At 42.0% G+C, this 20,564-nt stretch overlaps 1 protein-coding gene across 1 annotated transcript in view; it reads right to left on the bottom strand.

The window, feature by feature from the left end:
* The window catches only part of uba7 (ubiquitin-like modifier activating enzyme 7), a 58,544-nt gene extending 45,197 nt beyond the window's left edge, over positions 1 to 13,347 (bottom strand). Inside the window, exons 1-17 of the mRNA XM_036533268.1 lie at positions 13,325 to 13,347; positions 13,186 to 13,237; positions 12,938 to 13,106; positions 12,460 to 12,594; positions 11,642 to 11,748; positions 11,407 to 11,497; positions 10,968 to 11,100; positions 10,775 to 10,872; positions 9,997 to 10,143; positions 9,372 to 9,536; positions 8,936 to 9,040; positions 8,314 to 8,394; positions 7,685 to 7,840; positions 6,537 to 6,702; positions 5,762 to 5,958; positions 4,423 to 4,487; positions 1,642 to 1,837 (exon numbers count right to left, since the gene is read on the bottom strand). Coding sequence (XP_036389161.1) covers positions 1,642 to 1,837; positions 4,423 to 4,487; positions 5,762 to 5,958; positions 6,537 to 6,702; positions 7,685 to 7,840; positions 8,314 to 8,394; positions 8,936 to 9,040; positions 9,372 to 9,536; positions 9,997 to 10,143; positions 10,775 to 10,872; positions 10,968 to 11,100; positions 11,407 to 11,497; positions 11,642 to 11,748; positions 12,460 to 12,594; positions 12,938 to 13,106; positions 13,186 to 13,232 — 2,058 coding nt within the window. The 5' untranslated portion in view covers positions 13,233 to 13,237; positions 13,325 to 13,347. The remainder of the gene's footprint in view (positions 1 to 1,641; positions 1,838 to 4,422; positions 4,488 to 5,761; positions 5,959 to 6,536; positions 6,703 to 7,684; positions 7,841 to 8,313; positions 8,395 to 8,935; positions 9,041 to 9,371; positions 9,537 to 9,996; positions 10,144 to 10,774; positions 10,873 to 10,967; positions 11,101 to 11,406; positions 11,498 to 11,641; positions 11,749 to 12,459; positions 12,595 to 12,937; positions 13,107 to 13,185; positions 13,238 to 13,324) is intronic.
* Between the last annotated feature and the right edge of the window lie 7,217 nt (positions 13,348 to 20,564).

The following is a 20,564-nucleotide window of genomic DNA, read 5'->3' as shown; positions in this document are numbered from 1 at the left end:
CGGCACCTTTACCCATATTGTCAGAACTATAAAAAGCAAATGCTTAGCAAAGTAAGTGCTTTCTTGTCATATCTGATGTGAATTCAATTCAACCTAGTGATTCCAGGTTTCCCCAGCATCTGTGGACAGGAATTGAAAACATATCTGTAATCCCCTTTGTCTTCCTAATTTAAGAGGGTTTACAATGATATTAATCACTTTGTCAGAATTTATTAGCCCAGTTGGTCATGTCTTCCATCAAGCATTTTAACTCAGCTCAGGTCAGACCAGACTGGGACCAATTTTTTACTACTTTTTTTTTTTTTTGATAGGCAACTGCACTCAATGTAACCATGTTACAGTGCAACAATACATACAAAAACTACCCGGATTCAGGACTGGCCTACATGTAGAACTCTCTTCAACAGCAACTGTGTCTGTACTGCTAGTAAAGTGTGGATTACAGCATTATTTTGCCACACTTCCAAGAACAAGGATTCATTAAATACTGCACACATACAATGTATAAATCAGAATGTTCTAGTCTGTCTAGTAAGCAGCCAGAAAGCCAGATCACAGCCATATTCATTCGGGTCAGGATCACTGTTAAAAATTGCATTGTATGTTTGCATGTACAACATACCCTAAAAACATATTTAAAAAGAGAAAATGTCAGATTTAAGCTCTGTTGAACATTTGTTCTACCCATCTGTACCCTGTGATCTGTATAATCTATCCCTCCGCAGAAATTGTAACTGACATAAAAAAGTTGAACCAGTAGTATGTTTTTATTTGAATTTATAGTGGGTGTAGGAATGGGTGTATGTTTATGATGATCCTTTTTGCCATTTTCAATATTAATAAGAGAAGATCTCTAAAATCCTCATTTAAAAACTGTGGGATTCACTGGGAATTCGCATAAGGTGTGTGTGTGTGTGCACGCGCACATCTGTATGTGTATGAGGGAGAGAATGAGAGAACAGCTGAGCTTTGCTGTGACTAAGCTGTGCTGATTCCTAGATTGTTGATTTTTAACATGAATATTTTGGCTATACTTTTTTGCTATAATTTCTCTCTCAGCTGATTTTACGTGTGATCCATTGGCCAGCACTGCTATATTTTATCTTACTGGTTAGACCATATTCATTAAGACTTGAGTATTAAAAAGGATACAACTGAGCGCATGGAACAGCCAGACCAACCTCTGGCCCATTTTTACAAGCAACCCAATTTGGCATGAAAACTGTAGCCTTACCAATACTGCACTGCATAGCTCTGTTTTTAAGATTTCAGGTTTAATGCCGGATGGTGGGTGTGTGTTATTTGGCCAGTCAGGAAATACTGGGACAGTGAAAGTACTGCCCCCGACTTAAGCGCTTTGCAATGTACCTCAGTCAATATGCTTCACTATGGCGATGAATTATTCCTATGGCTATGAGGAACAGTACATGTGGAATAAAACAATATTGAATATTGATGCAGCCATGTCTTATCTTTTAAAACAGGGCACTGGGTCCTGGGCTGGGAGAAAAGAACAAGGTGACGGCATAGCCAACAGCGCCACCTGGTGACCACGCATGAGTCTTCCAGGGAAGGTGCCCAATAACCATATCCCTTAGAGAGCGGCAGTGTGCCTTGCTTGGATTTTCAGCACAGTGGTACCTGCTCAGGTGGGAAGCAGTGCAGCAGCTGCCGAATGTCATTACTGTAGAGGCTCTCCCACCGGCGGCGAGCCCAGGCCACGCAGTCCTCCCAGCAGGCCGGACGCTGATCTCCAATGCTGTCACACAGACCCTGCAGGATCTCCAGTGCCTCGGCCTCCCCGCGGTCCAGGGTGCGCTGCAGAAACCTGTGGTCACTGCAAGATTGGGCAGGGGAAGGGGTGGTCAGACCGACTCTCAGACCACCAGCCAGAGACATGATGAACATGAGGCTGCCCCTTCGGCCTTGTAAAACATCACCTCTGAACATCCAGGAAAATCACACTTTTGGGAAGAGAAATTCAGACCATCACTGTGCTTTTTCTTCCTCCCCCAAGACATCCTAAACACTAACAGACTTTGCACATGATACAAACAGCAGTGGTGTATGCTTCAGTGGAAGGCACAGAGTGGGAAAGGGCCCCTCTTCAGGACAACAGACCCACTGAAATATAGACAAAGGGCTGCCATATAGACCACCAGGGTCTGAAAGGAAAACAAACAGGATGAGGTATTGGGAACATATTACAATCATTTGTGGTCACACAGTATTATATTCATTCTCACAATGCAAACGTTTTAACTGGACAGGGATGGGCAGAACTCGACATCAATCATATATATAAATAGACATAATGTAAAGATATATCATGTAAAGTGAGTGATGCAGTGCAAAACGTAGACTCTTGTCCAATGCTGATAAGCCCTTCAGCCTCTAAAGAACAGGAAGCTGTTTCTCTTTCAAAAAGGGCTCCACACAGGAAAAATAACAATGGTTTGTGATGCGAAACAGGAGTCTCTGCAGCACAAGCCAAAGTGAGGTATATCCTTTTTCTCCTCTCGCTTCCGGCAGAGTGGAGAATGAATAAAACCCGTCAGTGCTGCTGCTCAATCCTGCAGTGGGGGGGGGGGGGGGTCAGAGAATTCGAGCGAAGGTCTCCGTGCATCTGACTCGGAGGAAGCGTTGAGTGTGCTGAGGTTAGCCTGGACAGTATCTGCGCTGATCACACGCCCCTCTGGTTCCTGTGCGAGCTGGCAGGCTCCTCTGTAAACACCCGGGCCCTATTTTAAACAGCGGAGAGGAGAAAGCGAGGCCGAAGTATCCGCAGACGTTTACACTCAGGGGGCCCAAACAGGAAGCGGAGGTCACCGGGTTAGAGCTGCACAGAGCCGCTGGTCTTCAGTCTTACTCTCGGCCCCCGTCGAGACTAAAGGTGGACCCCCCCTCTTCAAGCAGGCTTTCCCTACTGCTACACATTACTCTCTCTCTCATCACTCTTCCTGCCTGGAATAAAACTGGGGGGGAAGGCAGGGCGGGTCCTTTCGGAAGCATCAAAGAGCTGCAGAGATGGAGAACCTCATCAAACGGCTCAGCATCAAAACGCGAACTCTGCACACATGGACAGGGGAGGGTCAACGCAGCAATCATCGCTGTGAGTGCCTCCTTCTTCAGAGCACACTGACCAAGTGCAGATGTTCTATTTGACGATCAAGTGCATGTGGTCACTGTAACGGAATACTTGTCAGGGGACAGTAAAATGTCAAAGGCTGAGTGGATGATCTCCATACATTAAAACGCTGACATGTCCTTTTAAGGTATTCGTTGAGGCCTATTTGATAATTATCATTTATTTGGAAAAAACAACACTATTAGAAGTGGTCCAGTTGAAACGGGGGAATGTTTAGTGCCTGCACAGGTAATGGTTAAAGATAAGAAAAAGAGAAACTGCAGATAAGTAGGACATGGAAAGAGGGTTAAGGGATCCTGACTAGTTGTGAGAGCATATCCTCTACATCTCCATGCCCTGCTCAGGGAAGCTCGTACAGTTATGAGATGTGCTCATTTCTGAGCTCAGCTACCTACAGTTCTCCCCGAGGGCTCTCCTGTCTTTTGAAGGGCTTAAATTAATCTCAGTAAGATATATCAGGCCTGTGAAAACAATTACAGGCCATGAATCAAGCCTGGGCTGTGAGGGCAGCCAGTGAAAAGTACTCCACTTCAAAGCTATATATAGAGACAGCCCTCCCTGTTCGACTTACAAAGCGGCCGAGGAGCATAAGGACTTCTTAGGATAGTAAGGCAAGTCAACATGGTGCCTGATAAACAGACGAAGACAGGACGACGTTCTTAGCAAGTAACAGTAATGTACTGCATCAAGATACAGCCTCACCACAGAGTTATCTGCAAATATAGCTTTGTTGACAACCTCATTTAAGGCCTAAAGGTACTCTATTATTTTCCTTGGTCGTTTAAACAGCAAGTTTAAATTGAGTACCTCTCACATAAATTTAGTTCTGCAGTCATTTTCCATTCAGCTCACAGACTTTTTCCAGCTCATAATGCTAATGAGAGAGCATTTTTGAGACCTACATGAAAAACAAACTCCTAGTGGGAGGGTGTACACCTTCTCTGTCACCTGCAGGTTGCACAGTGAGTGCCAGATGTCTGTTTTGACTAACAGTCACTCCTAACAACTATATTTAATCAACCTCGTTCTGTAGGGCTGAGTGCTTTAGTTCACTAGCACAACAGGACCTAGAGGAAGCAATGAGAGAACAGGGAAGTTCTGAAGTACCTCACAGGGGGTAGCGCAGGGCTGTTAGTGGAGGTAGGGTGCAGGACTGCATGAGGGGATAGGGTACAGGTCTGTATGAGGCAGACAGAGACTCTCACAAGTTCCTTGTTTTCTAGCAGCTCATGAAGGTCAGTTGAACCTGTATTATTTTTGAGGGAGCCACTTACGTCAGGTACTGGTTGACATTTTCAGCTGACTGCTTGAAGAGCCCCTCAAACTGGTCTCTGGCCCACTGAAAGCACGGAAGAATGTATCAGCATGTTAAATCACGGTCTTGCTCTTCACCTGAACTCCCTGACCATCCTTGCTTCCACCTTCCTATTACTTACAGAAACTGCTTGTTTAATGAGGTCAAGGGCAGCAGGAGCAGAGGCAATAATGAAACATGTTTCATAGCGTAAACACAGTGATTACAATACATTCCTTCGGCAATGTTTATACATTTTATTAATGTTGCAGCAGAAACATTCAGACACTGTAAATGCATTCGCTTCCTTGGAATTGTGGAGTTTAGTAGTTCCTGGGAAGGCTGCCTACTGCCTTGTACTGGAGAGGTTAGCTAAGCAATGTGCAGTTGTGGTTAAAATCCTGGACTGTATGCACCCTGCCTAAAAGGTCTGTGTTATTTTAAATGGGTTAAATTATATATGTATGAGGGAAAGGAACAAGGGCATCTGCCATGCAAACAAATAATAAATAAGGGGGTGAGGGTGTAATAAAACAATAACAGCTGTCATGTGACCTGAAGTGTTCAGGTCAGCTGAGCACTGTGTTTACCTGTTGGGGAAGTGAGTTTTGTGCCAGTGAACAATAGCAGCCAGCGTGCCAGGTATGTGGCTGTAAATTCACTCATTAAGTATGAACTACCAGTACAAAAACAGAGATGTTCTCCAAAGCACATAAAATACTGGAATGTTTAGTCTGAGCTTTGTCATTTGTTTTCAAGCTGCCGGCCTCTCTCAGATTGCAATCTCCTGAAGGAAGACCTATGTGTCTGCATGTGTGTGTGTGTGTGTGTCTTGCCCCTAAGTGGCAGACTCTCTCCCTGTGGCCCTGTTGCGATCACACACCACCTGCACCACAGCTGGGCTCCATTTCCTGAACGCGACAGGACAGGACCCCCCCAGGGGAAGAGATCAGGTGACCTGCCAGACAGGAGGCCTTGCAGGCAGCGCGTGCTGTGAGCTCAGCACGGACAGACACCCGTGCACAAGCTGAGACACGCTGCTAAGAAATGTCTAAGACACACAAAGATGTACGGCGATGAAAAACCTGGACTGTGAGATCCCTGGCTCCAGATGGGATCCTGGGAGCTATTGAATGTGTGAGTAAGTGCGTGTATATATGTGTGTGAGCGTGCATGTATGTGTGTGAACGCATGTGTGTGTGTTTAAGCATGAGTGACCGTGAAAGTGTGTGTGTGTGTGTGTGAGTGAATGTGTGTGTGTGTGGCATCCCTAAAGTAAAGAAGAGAGGCTGCTTTCTGTCTGACTGCTCTTCTCTCACCTGCAGGGTGTGCTCGATGCGGTAGGGGAAGTTCTTCAGGGTGCACAGCGGGATGGTGTTCTCAGTTGAAGACTTGGCTGGACCGTACGACTCAGTCATGAAGGGCACGACCACCAGCGTATGGCCCTTACTCCCGAGCGTGCCCCCCTCCAGCATTGGCTTCTGATGCTGAACACACCGCCCATCCAGGTAGACCCCTGAACCACAGGCCAAGAGCACTGTTAACATGTCAAGCCTTCCTGGGTGTCACCACTTCAAACATAAATTTTACTATCAAATGAAAGTTTGAATATTGTGAAAAGGTTATTGATGAGATGACCATGACCTGTAATTTCACAGTACTTCAGTATAAAACAGGATACCTGAAGAATAATGCCTGAGACACGTCTGAAAAATTAATTGGTATCAGCATCTCTGAACACTACGAATAGCTCCTTCAATGAAATATTCCCAAAAAGCAGCATCTATGTTTTGATGAATAAATACAACCCTGGCCTGTAACCATCTGTGACAAAGATATTAAAAGGAAAAGAGCATACATAAGAAAGATAGCAATCTTCAATTTCAGTTTCACTTGTGGACACACTGAGGCACCAAAACAGCTCCCTGATTGGCCATCTGAGCTGCGTGCATTCCACAATACCCTCGGGCTGGCTGCGTATCTCCAGAATCAGTTACATAAGAAATGCCATGCAGGGCAAAAGCAGGCGGGGAGATCCAGGCCCGCCACAGCAGTGCCTCAGAGAATTGGACCCACAGATGGACTGATACTGACTTGCTTCCACGTTATCCAGCGCGGCTGCCACTCCGTCCAAAGCTGAGAAGAACCGGTGCCCGTAGATACGCTCGCTGTCTGGGTCGACCCTGTTCTGGTGCGCTGTGATGCGTACAGATGGGTTCATGACCTGGATTGCCTTTGCTGCCACCTCTGATTTCAGTCTCTGGGGGGAGGGGCAAGATGGGCATGGAAGAGGAGGCAGGTGAGAAGGACAAGGGAGAGAGAGAGAGTGAAAGGGGGGATGATAGAAGACAGATGAGGAAAGACAAAAAAGGAAATAAGAAAAGGAATAATGACAGAGAAAGTTAAGAAGTGGGGGGGGGAGGAGACACAGGGAAGTCTAAGCCCAAATATTTATTCTTCAGCCCAGGAAGTCAGTGAACATATCTACCACCTGGTGACTGGAAATGTGATAAATACCACACACTTGGGTGGTACACTTTTTCCGTGACTTCTTAAAGGCATTCTTGAACAAATTAAATTATTTACTCAGGGTTTTATCTGAAATGGCCTTGAAATCAAATTCCATTTTCCTGAAATGGCAGAGAATGGCGTAAAAGGCCAGGGTCTGTTACACAACGCAGTGAGGAGTGGAATGAGTAAGTGTGTTTCTCAGTGAGCATAGAGGTAGGTATCCGACTCATAAATCCATCAAGGACTTCCACTGTCCAAACACAACACACATGGCTGGCAGACTAGGCCATAAACATTAAGCCTCAGGTCTTTAGGCAAGTCAAGGGTCAGTGTCCAGTAGGAACAGCACGCACATGGCTGTAATGGCCAGCTCCTGTAACACGAGAGGCCAAGAAAGTTAAATGTTGACCTCAGTCCATTATTAGTAACCTCTGACCCTTCCACTTAGGCAGGTCAAGCAAGCAGCCGACGAATAAGAGGAATGCAATTCACCAATTCCTGTCAACGGACCTGGGGACAGTAAAGTGAGTGTCAGCTTGGAACTCTCATAGGGTCTGAGAAAAATCCATATTTCTGGGGACTGAAAAAAGACACCATTTCATTGCAAAAATGTTACCTGAGTATTATTTCTAAATACCACGCACACAGACCCAGGGCACCATAGCACACAACATTCCCCTGTAAAGGTATCGCTACCGGTAGACACAGATAAAGAGCCCGGATGTTCTTACTCCAATGTCTTGGGGTCTGAAGAGAAACTGTCGATTCAGATTTGACCGTTCGACGGAGTCCATGTCCGTCACTGTGATGTGCCCACCCTCTCCAGCTCCCAAACCAATCAGGGCAAAGTTCTTCAGCAGTTCACAACCTATAGCACCAGCCCCAACCTGAACACAAGTCAAAGTAAGAAAGTACATCAGAGGCTTATACCTATATACAGTAAATGTTCACAATCACTTTGATTACTGACATATGTGCATAAAAACAATAAAAGAGCACATCAATATCAACAATTGCTTCTAATTTTGAGGGGACACAATGTAGGAATGGACTTTAACCTTTTGTTCTTGCTATGCTTTAATGCGACACATGGTTAATAAATTGTAAGAAAAACAAAGCAGAAAAAACACAGAGGAAAAACCATGATGGCCTGGCAGTGCTGGCTGGTGATTACACGCCCTGGACCAAACGTCAACAGGAAATGCCCCCTGAATCAGCACCATTTCCTGTATGTGTCATTATCAGCACATACTGTTGGCAGTAGAAAACCCAAACACTGCACAAGGGCTCTGCTGCAGACCTCTGTTATTTGCAATGGAAATGTTGCCCTCTACTGGTGCCTCTGTAGACATGCTCTCACCAGGAAGTACTTCTGCTTGGCGAGCTTCTCCTGAAAGGCTGACCCGAACACAGCAATCTGTCCATCATACCGGCAGTTTGCCTGCAAATGAAGCATTCATCTTTATGAATGTATGAATTACAGGCACAGGCCATTGTGGTGTTAAGTAGGTTTAGGTGTTGTGCTTGTTGCTCAAAGGCTGCATGTTCTGTGTTCAGGTGGGGTAGTACTGTGTTACCCTGGACAGCTGCTGTTTAAATGGGAGATACACACAAAGACAAGCTCTGAAAGTCACTATAGAAAAGGACATTGCTAAGAACACATGAGAAAATATATGTTAAGTAGTTCCTGTAATATGTTTTTAATGAGGTGCATTTTACTATAAACAGGGGCCCCTTGTGAGATGCTGCTGTCACTGCTATGCCCTTTTTTACTTATAATATATATAATATAAATGGCATTACCTAAATTGAACTGCATTTAAGTTACAACCAAGCTGTGAAAATGAATGACTGACATTCACCACCGGTCCTGGCATTAAGTAAAAAAAAAAAATGAAAAAAAAAAAACATGATTTTGATGTGGACAGGAATGAGCGTAAGTGTTTAGTGAGGTGATAATAACTGATAAGACAGGCCCTCACAGGTGCGCAGGCATCTTCCATCAGCAGCTCTTCCTCCTCAGGGAGACACTCCAGGGCATCAAAGTACAGCCACTGCTGCAGGGGACTGAACTTCCTGCTGCAGGCCTGGGGGGCATGGTCAAAACCTGTTAGTGATGACAACAAGCGGATGCGGTCCTCTGGCAATAAGGGAATTCACTATATTCATGCTGCCAGCTGGGTTCCACGTCGGTTACTAGTTCGCCAAGCTCCTCTTGATCACACTTTGGAATTGAAATGCTAAATCATTGCAGAAATAAGTGTTTCATAAATGCCATTCATAGTTTATCAAAATGCTGCGACACAATTTTCTCAGCTGTGATTAATTGGAAATCCTGTCAAATGTATTCTGACAATACGCTCTGATGGTACCAGACCATGATCAGTGTGATGACATCAGCAGGAGTGGTGCGCTCACCTTCATCACCTCCTGCGCAGCCAGTCCCCCGATGAACGCATTGACCGGGCCAAGGTCGCCCCTTGCAGTAAAGGACAGCTTCCGCGCAATGTCCTCATCCAGCTGCTGCAGCTGAGTATCGCAGGCCAGCTCCCTCACCATGGAGACCAGGGTTTCAGCATCAGCCTTTGAGTGGCAGTGGGATGAGTGAGAAGAAAGCACAGGCACTATGGGTTGTTTACAAATCAGCTTTGTAACATGTCTATTGAACTGGTGTGTACTTGGTGCCACCAACTAAAAGCTTACGCTACTCATCTTCAAACTGTTTATATCTAAATCGATCAATATGGTTGATAAACTGATGCTGTGAAATATAAATTGTACCATAAACTATGGGAATACTTTAAGACAGAAGCACCTGATTTCCTTTAACTACTCTCCCTGAACTTAATGACACTGGAACACAGCATCACAGCATTCTGGAGTTGTTTTATTCCCTGATCTATAATTCTGTAGTTCAATAATTCTATAAATCTATAGTATCTAACCAAATCAGAAAAGTGTCATAACATGTATCATTTATACAGACTTAATTTTAAACAGGAAAGGACAAGATCCATGTTTTTGCCAGGTACCCATCTCTGACCTGATCTCTGGCCTTTGGTAGTCTCCCTTTTGTCTTCACAAAGCCATGCAGGGCTTGGAAGGCCAAATGCAATGTCTGATGCCTTCCCATTTTTCCATAGTCAGTCATGACTATCTTAGGTTCAACAATAGCTTCATTCAGGGGTTTCTGTCACAACAGCACAAGCATAATGAGGGGAGGTAAATAAAATAGCATACACATGTAACAAACACAATATGTCCTTAGCGTAAGGCTAACTCCTTTTTTTCTATAGCTTTTAGCTCAATTTTATATGCATGTAGCCAAAGGCTATTTTTCGTACCGCACGTCACAGAACGCACTATAACAGAGTGGGAGCTCACTGCAGGACATCATCTGAACGACTCGCAGGCACCTGATAAATCACAGGACACCTGAGAGCAGTGAGATAAGGTGACTCTAACTAACCTCCCCATCCCTGTTCCCCGAGTGCATTAACCTCCTCCACAGAGCTACTCGGCAGCCCAACAGCTCTGTTGTGATGTCTCATTAGATTCTGTAAATCTGGCTCAAAAGTAATAATAGGGGCAGCAGTATAGCATAGTGGTTAAGGAGCAGGACTTGTAAAGGAAAGGTTACCCAGCTTGTAACCCACAGGAGCACTGCTGCTGTACCCTTGGGCAAGGTACTTAACCCACAGTTGCCTTAGTAAATATCCAGCTGTATAAATGGATATCATTGTAAAAAAAAAACTAACTGATGTACGTCGCTCTAGATAAGAGTGTCTGCTAAATGCCAATAATGTAATAATAATACTTACAAAGGTGAATTTCTTTGACCCTTTGACCTCTGTGGCAATTCCACCCCTCTCATACTCAGAAAAGCCTGAGGTGTCACAGATACTGAATGTATATGGGCCTGCCAATCAGAGACAACAACACAAATCACTCAGTCATCACTATCATCGCTGCACCTGTCTTTGCTCCCCCTGGTGGTCAGCTGTGAGAACTCACCCAGGACTTTCACCTGGACAGGTCCACGGTTGTTTAGCTCAGTCATGCCTCGCAAGTCAGAAAAAGTCACATGCTCTCCATCTTCAAACCCATGTCTTTGCTCATCTGTGCAAGTGACAATTCCAGGATTTGCCTAGGAAGATATCAAAAGACGAGTGGCTTGTCACGGATACAGAAAACATCTGCATTGTCTTTATGTTCAGAATTATTCTTAGTTCAGATCTCCTCAAAATCCTATGATTTTATAACAATTCAAATGTGATGCTGTGGCTGCTTGGGAATTTTTATTCAGAAATAGCCTTTTCTGCAACAACATCTTTGAATTATTAAATGTCATTGAGTTTTTTTTCTTAAATAGGAACATCACAGAAAATTTTGTCTCATTTAGATAGTTAAGATAAAATGAACAGAGAGATTATTTCATGCAATACTGCATCACCTTGGAAATATGACTGATCAGGGCAGAAACAGGAGTTTCCCCATTGGAATCCGTCACCTCAAATTCCTCTCCAAAGTCACAGAAAAGCTGCCTGCAATTGAATAGAAAATAAAAAGGGGTATGGTTGATTGCTGTTACATTGCTTTTGACTCGTCTGGCTCTCTGATAAGGAGAAAGGCCCATAATAAAATTTATAGTTAAGAGAAGTTGAAGAAGTGCAACACACCGCCCTTACCCACACAGGCCTTTGGTGTCAGCCACGATGAATTTGATGCCGTTGGAGTGAGAGAATGCTCCAAAGCGACGCTGTTCATCCAAGGTAGAGTCAGTGAGCACTACCACCTGTTAAAGGCACACTGCAATCAATACCTATAGGACCTTAAACCGCCGATTTCACTGGTCACACGGATCAGTGGATTCTACCTTGCTACCACTGCACAAAATTGAACTCTCAATACCATAAAAAGTGTTTTGCTCAATACCAATCAATCTATCAAATTGTATTCGATATAGCACTAGTAAGAAAGGAAATTACAAGTCATGTCATGAGAGTTTCACAGAGATGTGGACACTTCATAGAAAGAGAGTAAGCTAAAAATGAATATAAACTGAAAGAGCAAGCACGCTTTGGAAACAGCAAAGAAATCACCCAGAAGAAGAGTAGTAGGAACAGTGAAATGTCATTTGCCATAATAGATGTGAGACACAAATATCTGATTGAGCCTACTAAAGTAGGTTCATACATAATCAAGTATCATATGAACAACTTCATCTTAAGAGAATGAAAAATACAAAGAGACCCAGAAATTAAGGAGGAAAAAATGCGGACAATTCCTCCTGAGGCCTCGGCTGGAAACCTCTAAGAGCAAATACATTTTGTTTTTTCACATCATAGATCAGAGCACACTTGAATGCTTGATGCTAACGTGTAAGAGTGGCACACAATTTCCAGAATCATCAACAACTAACTACTGAAGCAGAAGAAAGCATAAGGTGTGTGGGTGTATAGAACTTCTAGTTTCAGATTGTTGTTGAGTTCCCCCTGGAACAAACCTGGAATTGGGCTAACAGGTCCTCACTCAGTGGCCCAGTATGGGCAGACACTTGGACATAGCCATTGAGGCCAGAGAGCTGGGGCAGAGAGCACTCGGCCCGGTTCTGACCAACGCTGGACTCCCCCAGGTAGAACTACAACACGAGAAAGGGAATACGGTACAAACCAACAGTAACTGACATCTGCAAGAGACATACAGTGTACATGGGCACACATTCACATACACATGGCATCAGCCACTAGTAGACAAACTCTGTTAACAGGAATGCCAGGAAGATGCTTGATCAATCCCAACCACTAACTAGCAACAATGCAATTACATTATTAATATACATTCAAGCAGGGGATCATAAAAGACAAGCAGTATTTCCCCTTCAGACAGACATAGCAGAATATTTGAACGATTGAGACACTCCAGAGCGGTTGCTCAAAGTACCGTTGTCATAAATCGTCATGTACAAATGCATACTGCGGTACCTGAGAAGACAGGTCTGCCCACTGTGTTAGACCCTCATCCTGAATTGTTACAGATTTGACTCCGGCCAGAATGATGTTCTTAGCGATTTCCACTCCAAGCCCCCTCATTCCAGCAACCAGGACGTCAGCTGTCTTCATACGACGCATCGCGTCGTGCCCCAGCACGTACCTGCAAAGACCCGGAAAGCAGCATTCTCTTGTAACCTTTGAGTCAAACATTGAAATCATGCGTAACATAGAATACTCACAGCTGCCGTGAATACAGGCTTTCGTCGATATCTAGATTTCCAGACATCGTTCCTGAAGGGAGACATAAACGAGCTAGTATTAACCTCCTTAATCAACTCTTGCCAGATTTAAGTGCACAGGCTAAATGAAGAATCGCACCTTTCGCAGATTTGACTTCCGATGAGGATGAAGAATACTTTACTGTATTGCCGTTTGGTTGCTTCAGACAGCTTGATCAAAAATATTTAAGATTTAGCTCCGTTTCCTTCAAGATTAAGTTTCGCAAGACTACAACTTAATACGATAGACTGCTATGTCTAAATGTACGATTACAGCTACAACAACGAAGCTCGTTATGTGATTTTATAAACTGGTAAATAATTAATTTAAAACCAGCAAGGTAATTGAAGTATTTGCTTTCTATTTAAAAAATGCCGGTGAGCTGCATTGTGAAAGTAAAAACAGAAACTAGCCTTCATTTTACTTTCATTTCGGCCAGCTGATGAACACGCCTCCTCTTCCAAGTCAGTAACAAAAACCTAACATTACTACACAACTAACGTACAGCTAAAAATCAAACTATTAAAAGCATTTACGGTTTAAAAACTTTAATCTCAGCTTTCGTAGTCTGTTAATGTTAACAAATCCAAGCTGTTTTAGTCCACAACTTTGAGAAATCACTAACCGAGTATTGCGCAAGCGTGATACGGTTCATAAGCCAGCCACTTTCATGTCAGCTTTATCATATTCACATTGCAGTTACTTTACGTACAAAATGCTTCCGTACTAGTAGAGTAGGCTACCAAGTAGAGTAGATTCAGCATGCTCGTTAAATTTTCACCAGAATCATCATTATTTTTGTATTATAATCATTTATACAGGTGGATGTTCACTGTGCCAAATAAAGGGAAGTGCCAAGAGCATCAATACTTTTAACTATACTGCATCCCCACTGAATGTTTAATCAGCTAGCACACGAACCGTAAATCCCACTACCGAACTGAACTTGTTACCCAGCGTGAAGTCTACTGCCTTTCGTAATCTGGTAGCAAAACATACACTGTAATGTTCTGTTGGAGTCGTTCCCTAAATCAGAATCTACTCGTACCGAAAATGTTTTTGAACTGTGTCAGCAATTTGGTGTCGTCATTTAAACAGGATTGAGAAAAACGGTTTTACTTTCATTTTTACGCGGACAACTGTCAGGAATCCCATGGAAGAAAAAAGTACCAAATTCAGTAACGACATTGACATGCACTCCAGGTTTAGAAGCTACAACAGTTCATTCATTTTAAATGTGACTGTAGCCTGCTGAGCATTGGACATTTTGGCTCATTTTCATTTCGTCAGACCGCCACCCGGTGGACACCTGCTGTTTCGCACACTGGGTATAATTTATGACTAAGAGGGGTGTGGGGTTCAGAATCACCACAGAAATGTAGCAGCGTTTCACTTTGAAATTTTAATGCAACCGCCACAGGCTGAGTGGGTCCTGATCGTTAACACTACTCTACAGTGCTGCCTATGTTAGAAATTAGTCTAACGCACACTTACAAACATTTCTTAAAATCAAGTTATTCTTCATTAAAATGTTTTAAAATGCATGTGTCTACACATTCTGCAGTTGTGTGTTTTGCTAGTGGAGCATGGCAGCAGGTAACCTGTATGTTGCGATGGAACTACTTTCTTACAACCTGCACACGAGTATACACATTTTGTAGCTATGTGTGTGCAGCTGTTCAATCCAGCAAAGCGTCAGGTAACCTGCACATGTGTATACACGTTCTGCAGTCATGTCCTTCAGTGCAGCTCTTCACTGCATCACGGTGCATATTGAATTCAGATAGTCTCTGGCCTGGTTTGAAAAATAGAAGATCTTTTGATTTGGGGCCATTATGAAGTAGTTTTAATTTTGTGCATACATTCAGCTAGATTAGCCATGTCTGCTCTGAGGTGGATGTTTTATTTTGTTAAGTAAGCGAAACTTTTAATGAATTAATTTACTTTTTAACACTTTTTACTTTTTTTTTTTTTTACTACTAATTTACTTTTTAACACTATTCATTATAAATGTAGGCTCTGTGCTATTGCAGAGGTTCTGCGCGGGTCCTTGCGCCCTCTAGTGGAAAGCTCCCATTGCTGCGGCAGCTTCTCAGACAGTGAGCAACGGAAGGGGAGAGTGAGAGAGGAACATTACCGAACTGAACTGAACAGCGCCAGACGACAATGTAATAATGTAAATGGAGTAATATTGAGGTTTTCATAACATATTTTAACGGCCCGATATGTGACACCTCATTAATGTAAATGTTGTTAATTTCTACTCCCACTTAAAGAGATATTTCACCTGTCAGTACAATCATTTCAGTGAATCATTTCATTTCAGAAAATCTTTCTGCAATGATCTAAACTGAAAGTACACACTAATGTGTTTACTGTAGTTCAGTCACGTGGCATAGTGATAGCATCCTGAATAAGGTGCTTAAGAATATGCCAAAGGCCATGTTTATGAGATTTTCAAGGCAGTAAAACTTAAAAACAATTTGAGTCAGTAGTTAACAGTACCTTCTTCGTGAACTTGGAATCATTACACTTTTGCTATGAGATGCAAATAATAAACATTACTGGGTCTAATAATGTCATTTAATTAATTTTGGATATTTATTTTTTCCTACCTTCTGAACAACCATCTCAGGAGATTTCGGAACCTAAAGTGTTAAAGCTGAAAGTTGACTGAATCAGCTCAATTTCAAATCTTCAAAAACATTGTAACTTACTATATCACTAGTTTTTACATGTGATTCAACTGGATTCTTAACTGAGGAAATTCAGGTTGAGTATCTTGTAAAGGGTAGAACAGCAGTTTGCATTAACAGCCTGGCTTCTTTCCACTGTGTTACATTGCTGCCCAGCTGTTAAATTGCCCTTATTCTTGTGTGCTTAATGCTGTACAAGAACCCCCACCCTTTTCTCTGGCTGTCACCCCTCCCTCCTCAACACAAACGTAAAGATCATCAGTAAGACACAGCTATATTGGAATCATTCATCAATCCAAAATCCTGTATCTGAACAAACTGTTCAGGGGTAGGCATTTTTCAAACAACATAAATCTCCACCAAATACAGGTTGACGTCTGTGTACTCCTATCTTGATAAGAGTGTGTGGAAGTTGTATTAGGGTTAGGGCACGTTTGTCTACTCAGAAATAAGTCAGAGTTTCACTGTTCACACGTTAATGAGCATCATACCACCACACGCAAAGCAAGCTGACAGTGGTTTCAGGTTACAGAGTGTCACATTTTTAGGACTTGCTGACACAAAAGAAAAAATAAGGTATGATGAAGCACAATGACCATAGCAACAGTAACTATGTATTTGCGGGTGACACCACATTGAAGCTAAACTATTTCTTCCTATGAGTGCTTTGTAAACTAAAACACAAATTAGCATAAAGTAATGTGCTGCCTGTTGGAAGACAATGAACAAAACCGTAATAGCAGTACTGACATGATATTCAAAAAACCAAACTTTTGACAAAGACAACTGGACTTATTTTTTACCATGCAAAATGTTCTGGCAAATTATTTAAGGGGATAATAACCATGTATAACTCAACTGCCTCAGTTATCATCCCTCACAGCTAGTCACAGTCACAGTCAAGAACCATTATCATCTGAAAATTAGCAGTTGCAATCTGTCAAAATTTGAGCATTACAGGCATAACTCAGTAACCACCCACAAACCCAGAGTATATGTGTGTGACTACAAATCTCCTCACAATTATTTCAAGAAATAATACAGTCTCATACACTTGTTTTCTAAAACATTAGATTATACAGTAAATTGGATGCAAAATGTGTTTCTCCTTTTGGGGGGATTGCACTTGAACCAAAAACTTCTAGTAATATTTCATACAACCTACTGGAGATACCTGTTGGTTGTATGTACTTATGCTAAGAATGTACATCTCTGTAATCCTTACCAAACGATTTACCTTCAATTTCACTCCACTCTCAAAGCAGTTTAAATGATTTCTCATCTACATCTCATTTAAAAGCAACTTACTAAATTATTAAACAAGAAAGTAATCTAACCTTCCTACGAGAAGCCTTATTCAATAGAATTTCCTAAAAACTAAGATGAACACTGCTGACCTTGTAACACAAACCCTCAATCACTGCAACCATTGCTTACTCAACCATTTAATAAACATCTGAAACTCAAATAAACTAAACGATAAATCAACATGAAGATATTCACTTAATTTACTAACAGCTCAAACACCGTAGTCTTGCAGGAATCCCAGGGTGTACTGAAAGTAGTCCTCCCAAAGCAACCACAACTATTTTTCACACTACAAGCACAGTGAGCTAAGTACCCATTTGGAAGATGGATGTGGCTTCACTGATGTCATCCAAGCAATCTGCATATAAGTGATGAGTCAGAGGGTGTGTGAGAGCACCAAGAAGAGCAACCCCTACTGACATTTCCACCCCTAGACATGGCAGAATAAAGCCAATATGTTCCACCACTGTGGCTTCCCGGTCACTGTTGACTGATGACTTGTCTGGGATCAGACAGGGGCCTTTGAGCTCAGCATGTGCTCAAAGCGAACAACTTAACTGTGTTACTTGGGAGCCGCATTTGCTTGTGTTAATGCTTGTTTTGCTCAGTTTAACACCATCCCATGCAGAACTTTATGTTCCAGTTTGTGTTTTGTTACTCACTCTGAGTGTCAGTTTTGCAGCTTCATATGAATGAGGTCACATTCCCACTGCAACCCATCTCCAATGTGTGACATCATCTCCAGTCTACCATGGATTGAGTTGCAGAGACTGTTCTTATCCACCCTGATGGTAGGCAACCCTGCACTGATAATGCTGCCCAAGAGGGACTTGCTCCTGCATGGCACGAACCTGCATGTGTTTTTCAACATGATGAGCACCTCTTTGTATTTGTGCCAATGAGGTGAGGCCCCCGTACACCCCACATTACTGATGGGCATCATAGAAATCGAACCGTGGCACTTCATGAGAGAGTGTGAGAGCTCAGGGCTGATTGGGATGCAGAGTAATCTGACACCCATGTACATGTGCAGTATATGCACTTGGCCGCATGCTCCTTCGCATACTTACACGCAGTGACACAGACACTGAGGTTATGGCAAATTACGTCAGTCATCCCTGCCCTGAGTGATTCACCCATGCAAAAAAATTTGTTTCTGTTTCCATATGTGACTCAGGACAAATGCATTCTATTGAAATGGTCTTCATTAAATACATGGATAGTACTGAAATTCAAGAACAGTATATATTCTCCTCTATTCTAACAAAGTGAGTTAAATTTTATGTGTGCAATGTTGATCCATTGGACTCAATGAATAGCTTGCAAGATAATGTTGCTCTTAATTTCTGGCATTATGTAAACACCATTTAGAAGATAATTCTGCTACAGACCATCATTAATTGTATATGCAAGTCAATATGATTCATGTATTTTTCACTTAACTGTCAGGCATTATGTGCACAAATAAATACTCTTTTCTGTATACTTAAATTGTTGTATGTTTTTTGGTGATAACTCAGTTGCAGTGTTTCTGGTTGTTGTGTACCTATGTGTATTTTGCTCTGACACTCACTGCTATGAATTTAATGCATATTGCAATGATGGCCTTGTACATTGTAAGAACTATAGTAAATTGACAGGTCTTGCACTTGACATTGTTGCATATACAGTCCCGTATATGCATGTTAAATATACAAAAGTTATTTGTTATTGGGACACTAATATGGCAAGTGTGGAGTTTCATTTGGGCAACTATACCTATTTTGTGTCTGAACTGGAAATGAATCATATATCTCACAGAAACCATTTTAAGTACAGGAATGAAGCAATGTTATACCACTTGTTTTCAATGGGCACTTGTTAATGTCAAATAAACCTGCATCATAATAATAATGTCATTCTCTGTAGTCTGTACTTACAATTTGTTTTAAAATATAGTTCACCCTTTGAATAGTGCCCATCAATGGTCTTTCTCCATTGTGAAAGTTACAGTTACAGTTGTGTGACACTGAGAACTATTCACATGGCAATTACAGTATGTTGATTATACTTTCAAAAATGATGAAAACGTTGTCTACTGCATTAGATTAGGCAAATACTCCAAGCATATGATCTTTTTTTGCTCATACAAAACAGATCCACAAACCCTCTATACAGACGTATTATTCATATTTTTGCTTTGCAATATTTTCCCTCAGGTTGCTGATAATTAAATTGGCAATGTAATACTTGCAATGCAATACTACATCCAGTAGGAGGAGCACTATAATTGTGGCAATCCCTGTGATGAGCCCTGACATACCACACTTTCAGCCTTTAACAGCTCATAACTTTTTTCTCAAAAGCTCAAAACTTCTTTTAAACTGCCCTTTATTTCATATGGGTTAATATTTAACTGCGTGTACTATGGCAAAAGGACATGTCTTCTTGGTTTTGTGCCAACAACACCTACTCATCCAGCTCTGTAGGTTCTCAACAGAGTAAAAAAATGTGATTGGTCATTTCCGCACCTAACTTGCTACAGTATATACCTGAGATAGACCTGAGAGAACCGGTCAGCTTCTGAGTATCAGTCACTGGCCACACCAGAGTAAATATCGGCAGAGCAAATACCTCTGTAGGGTTAGATAAAGGACACTTCCTCCAAATTAGTGGAATTCTCTGCTTGTAGCAAGTTTGTGCATCATGTTTTTCTCAATTTTCAGAAAATTTGTATGACTTCTGGTTTATCATAAAGTCATGGAAAATTCTCCCAGTAATTAGAACTCTTGTGTTCTGTTCTGTATGCCAGTTAATAAGTAACAAAATATTTTCTCTGTCTTCAGAACATCTAGATAAACAAAGATTATATCCACAATGCAATCCTGACGCTCTCATACGGCACTAAACAAATAATCTGTTTTACTTGGTTAGCCGCCTTGTTGACATATAAAACAATCTTTTCCGTGAAACTTGCAGTGGGAAGGAATCTGGACGATTCTCAGATGAAAAAATTCTTTTTTCTTTTTTCTCTTTCTTCTTCTTCTTCTTTTTTTTTTTTTTGTCAGTTAGAATGCGATAATAAGAATGATTTTGGTAATGAGGTTATTAGACTGTGTAGCCAACCATTTGAGTCACATCGTTCATTCCAACTGCCTCTAAGCTAAACTGCTCTAAACAATTTTGCGGTACAAACAGGTGTGATTTGAAAAGTTAAACATGGTATTCCAAATTAGGTTACATTCTGATAAGTAATTTATGGTGGATGATTAGGTGCAAACCTTGTTCTCTAGTAGTCTAAAGACAGATTGATCACCTAATTCATATTATTTTTTCATATGATTATTTACTGTATT

The sequence above is a fragment of the Megalops cyprinoides genome, chromosome 7 (assembly GCF_013368585.1).
Source record: "Megalops cyprinoides isolate fMegCyp1 chromosome 7, fMegCyp1.pri, whole genome shotgun sequence".
Lineage (NCBI taxonomy): Eukaryota > Metazoa > Chordata > Actinopteri > Elopiformes > Megalopidae > Megalops > Megalops cyprinoides.
The sequence above is the reverse complement of the archived record's forward strand: the minus strand, read 5'-3'. Positions and strand labels throughout refer to the sequence as shown.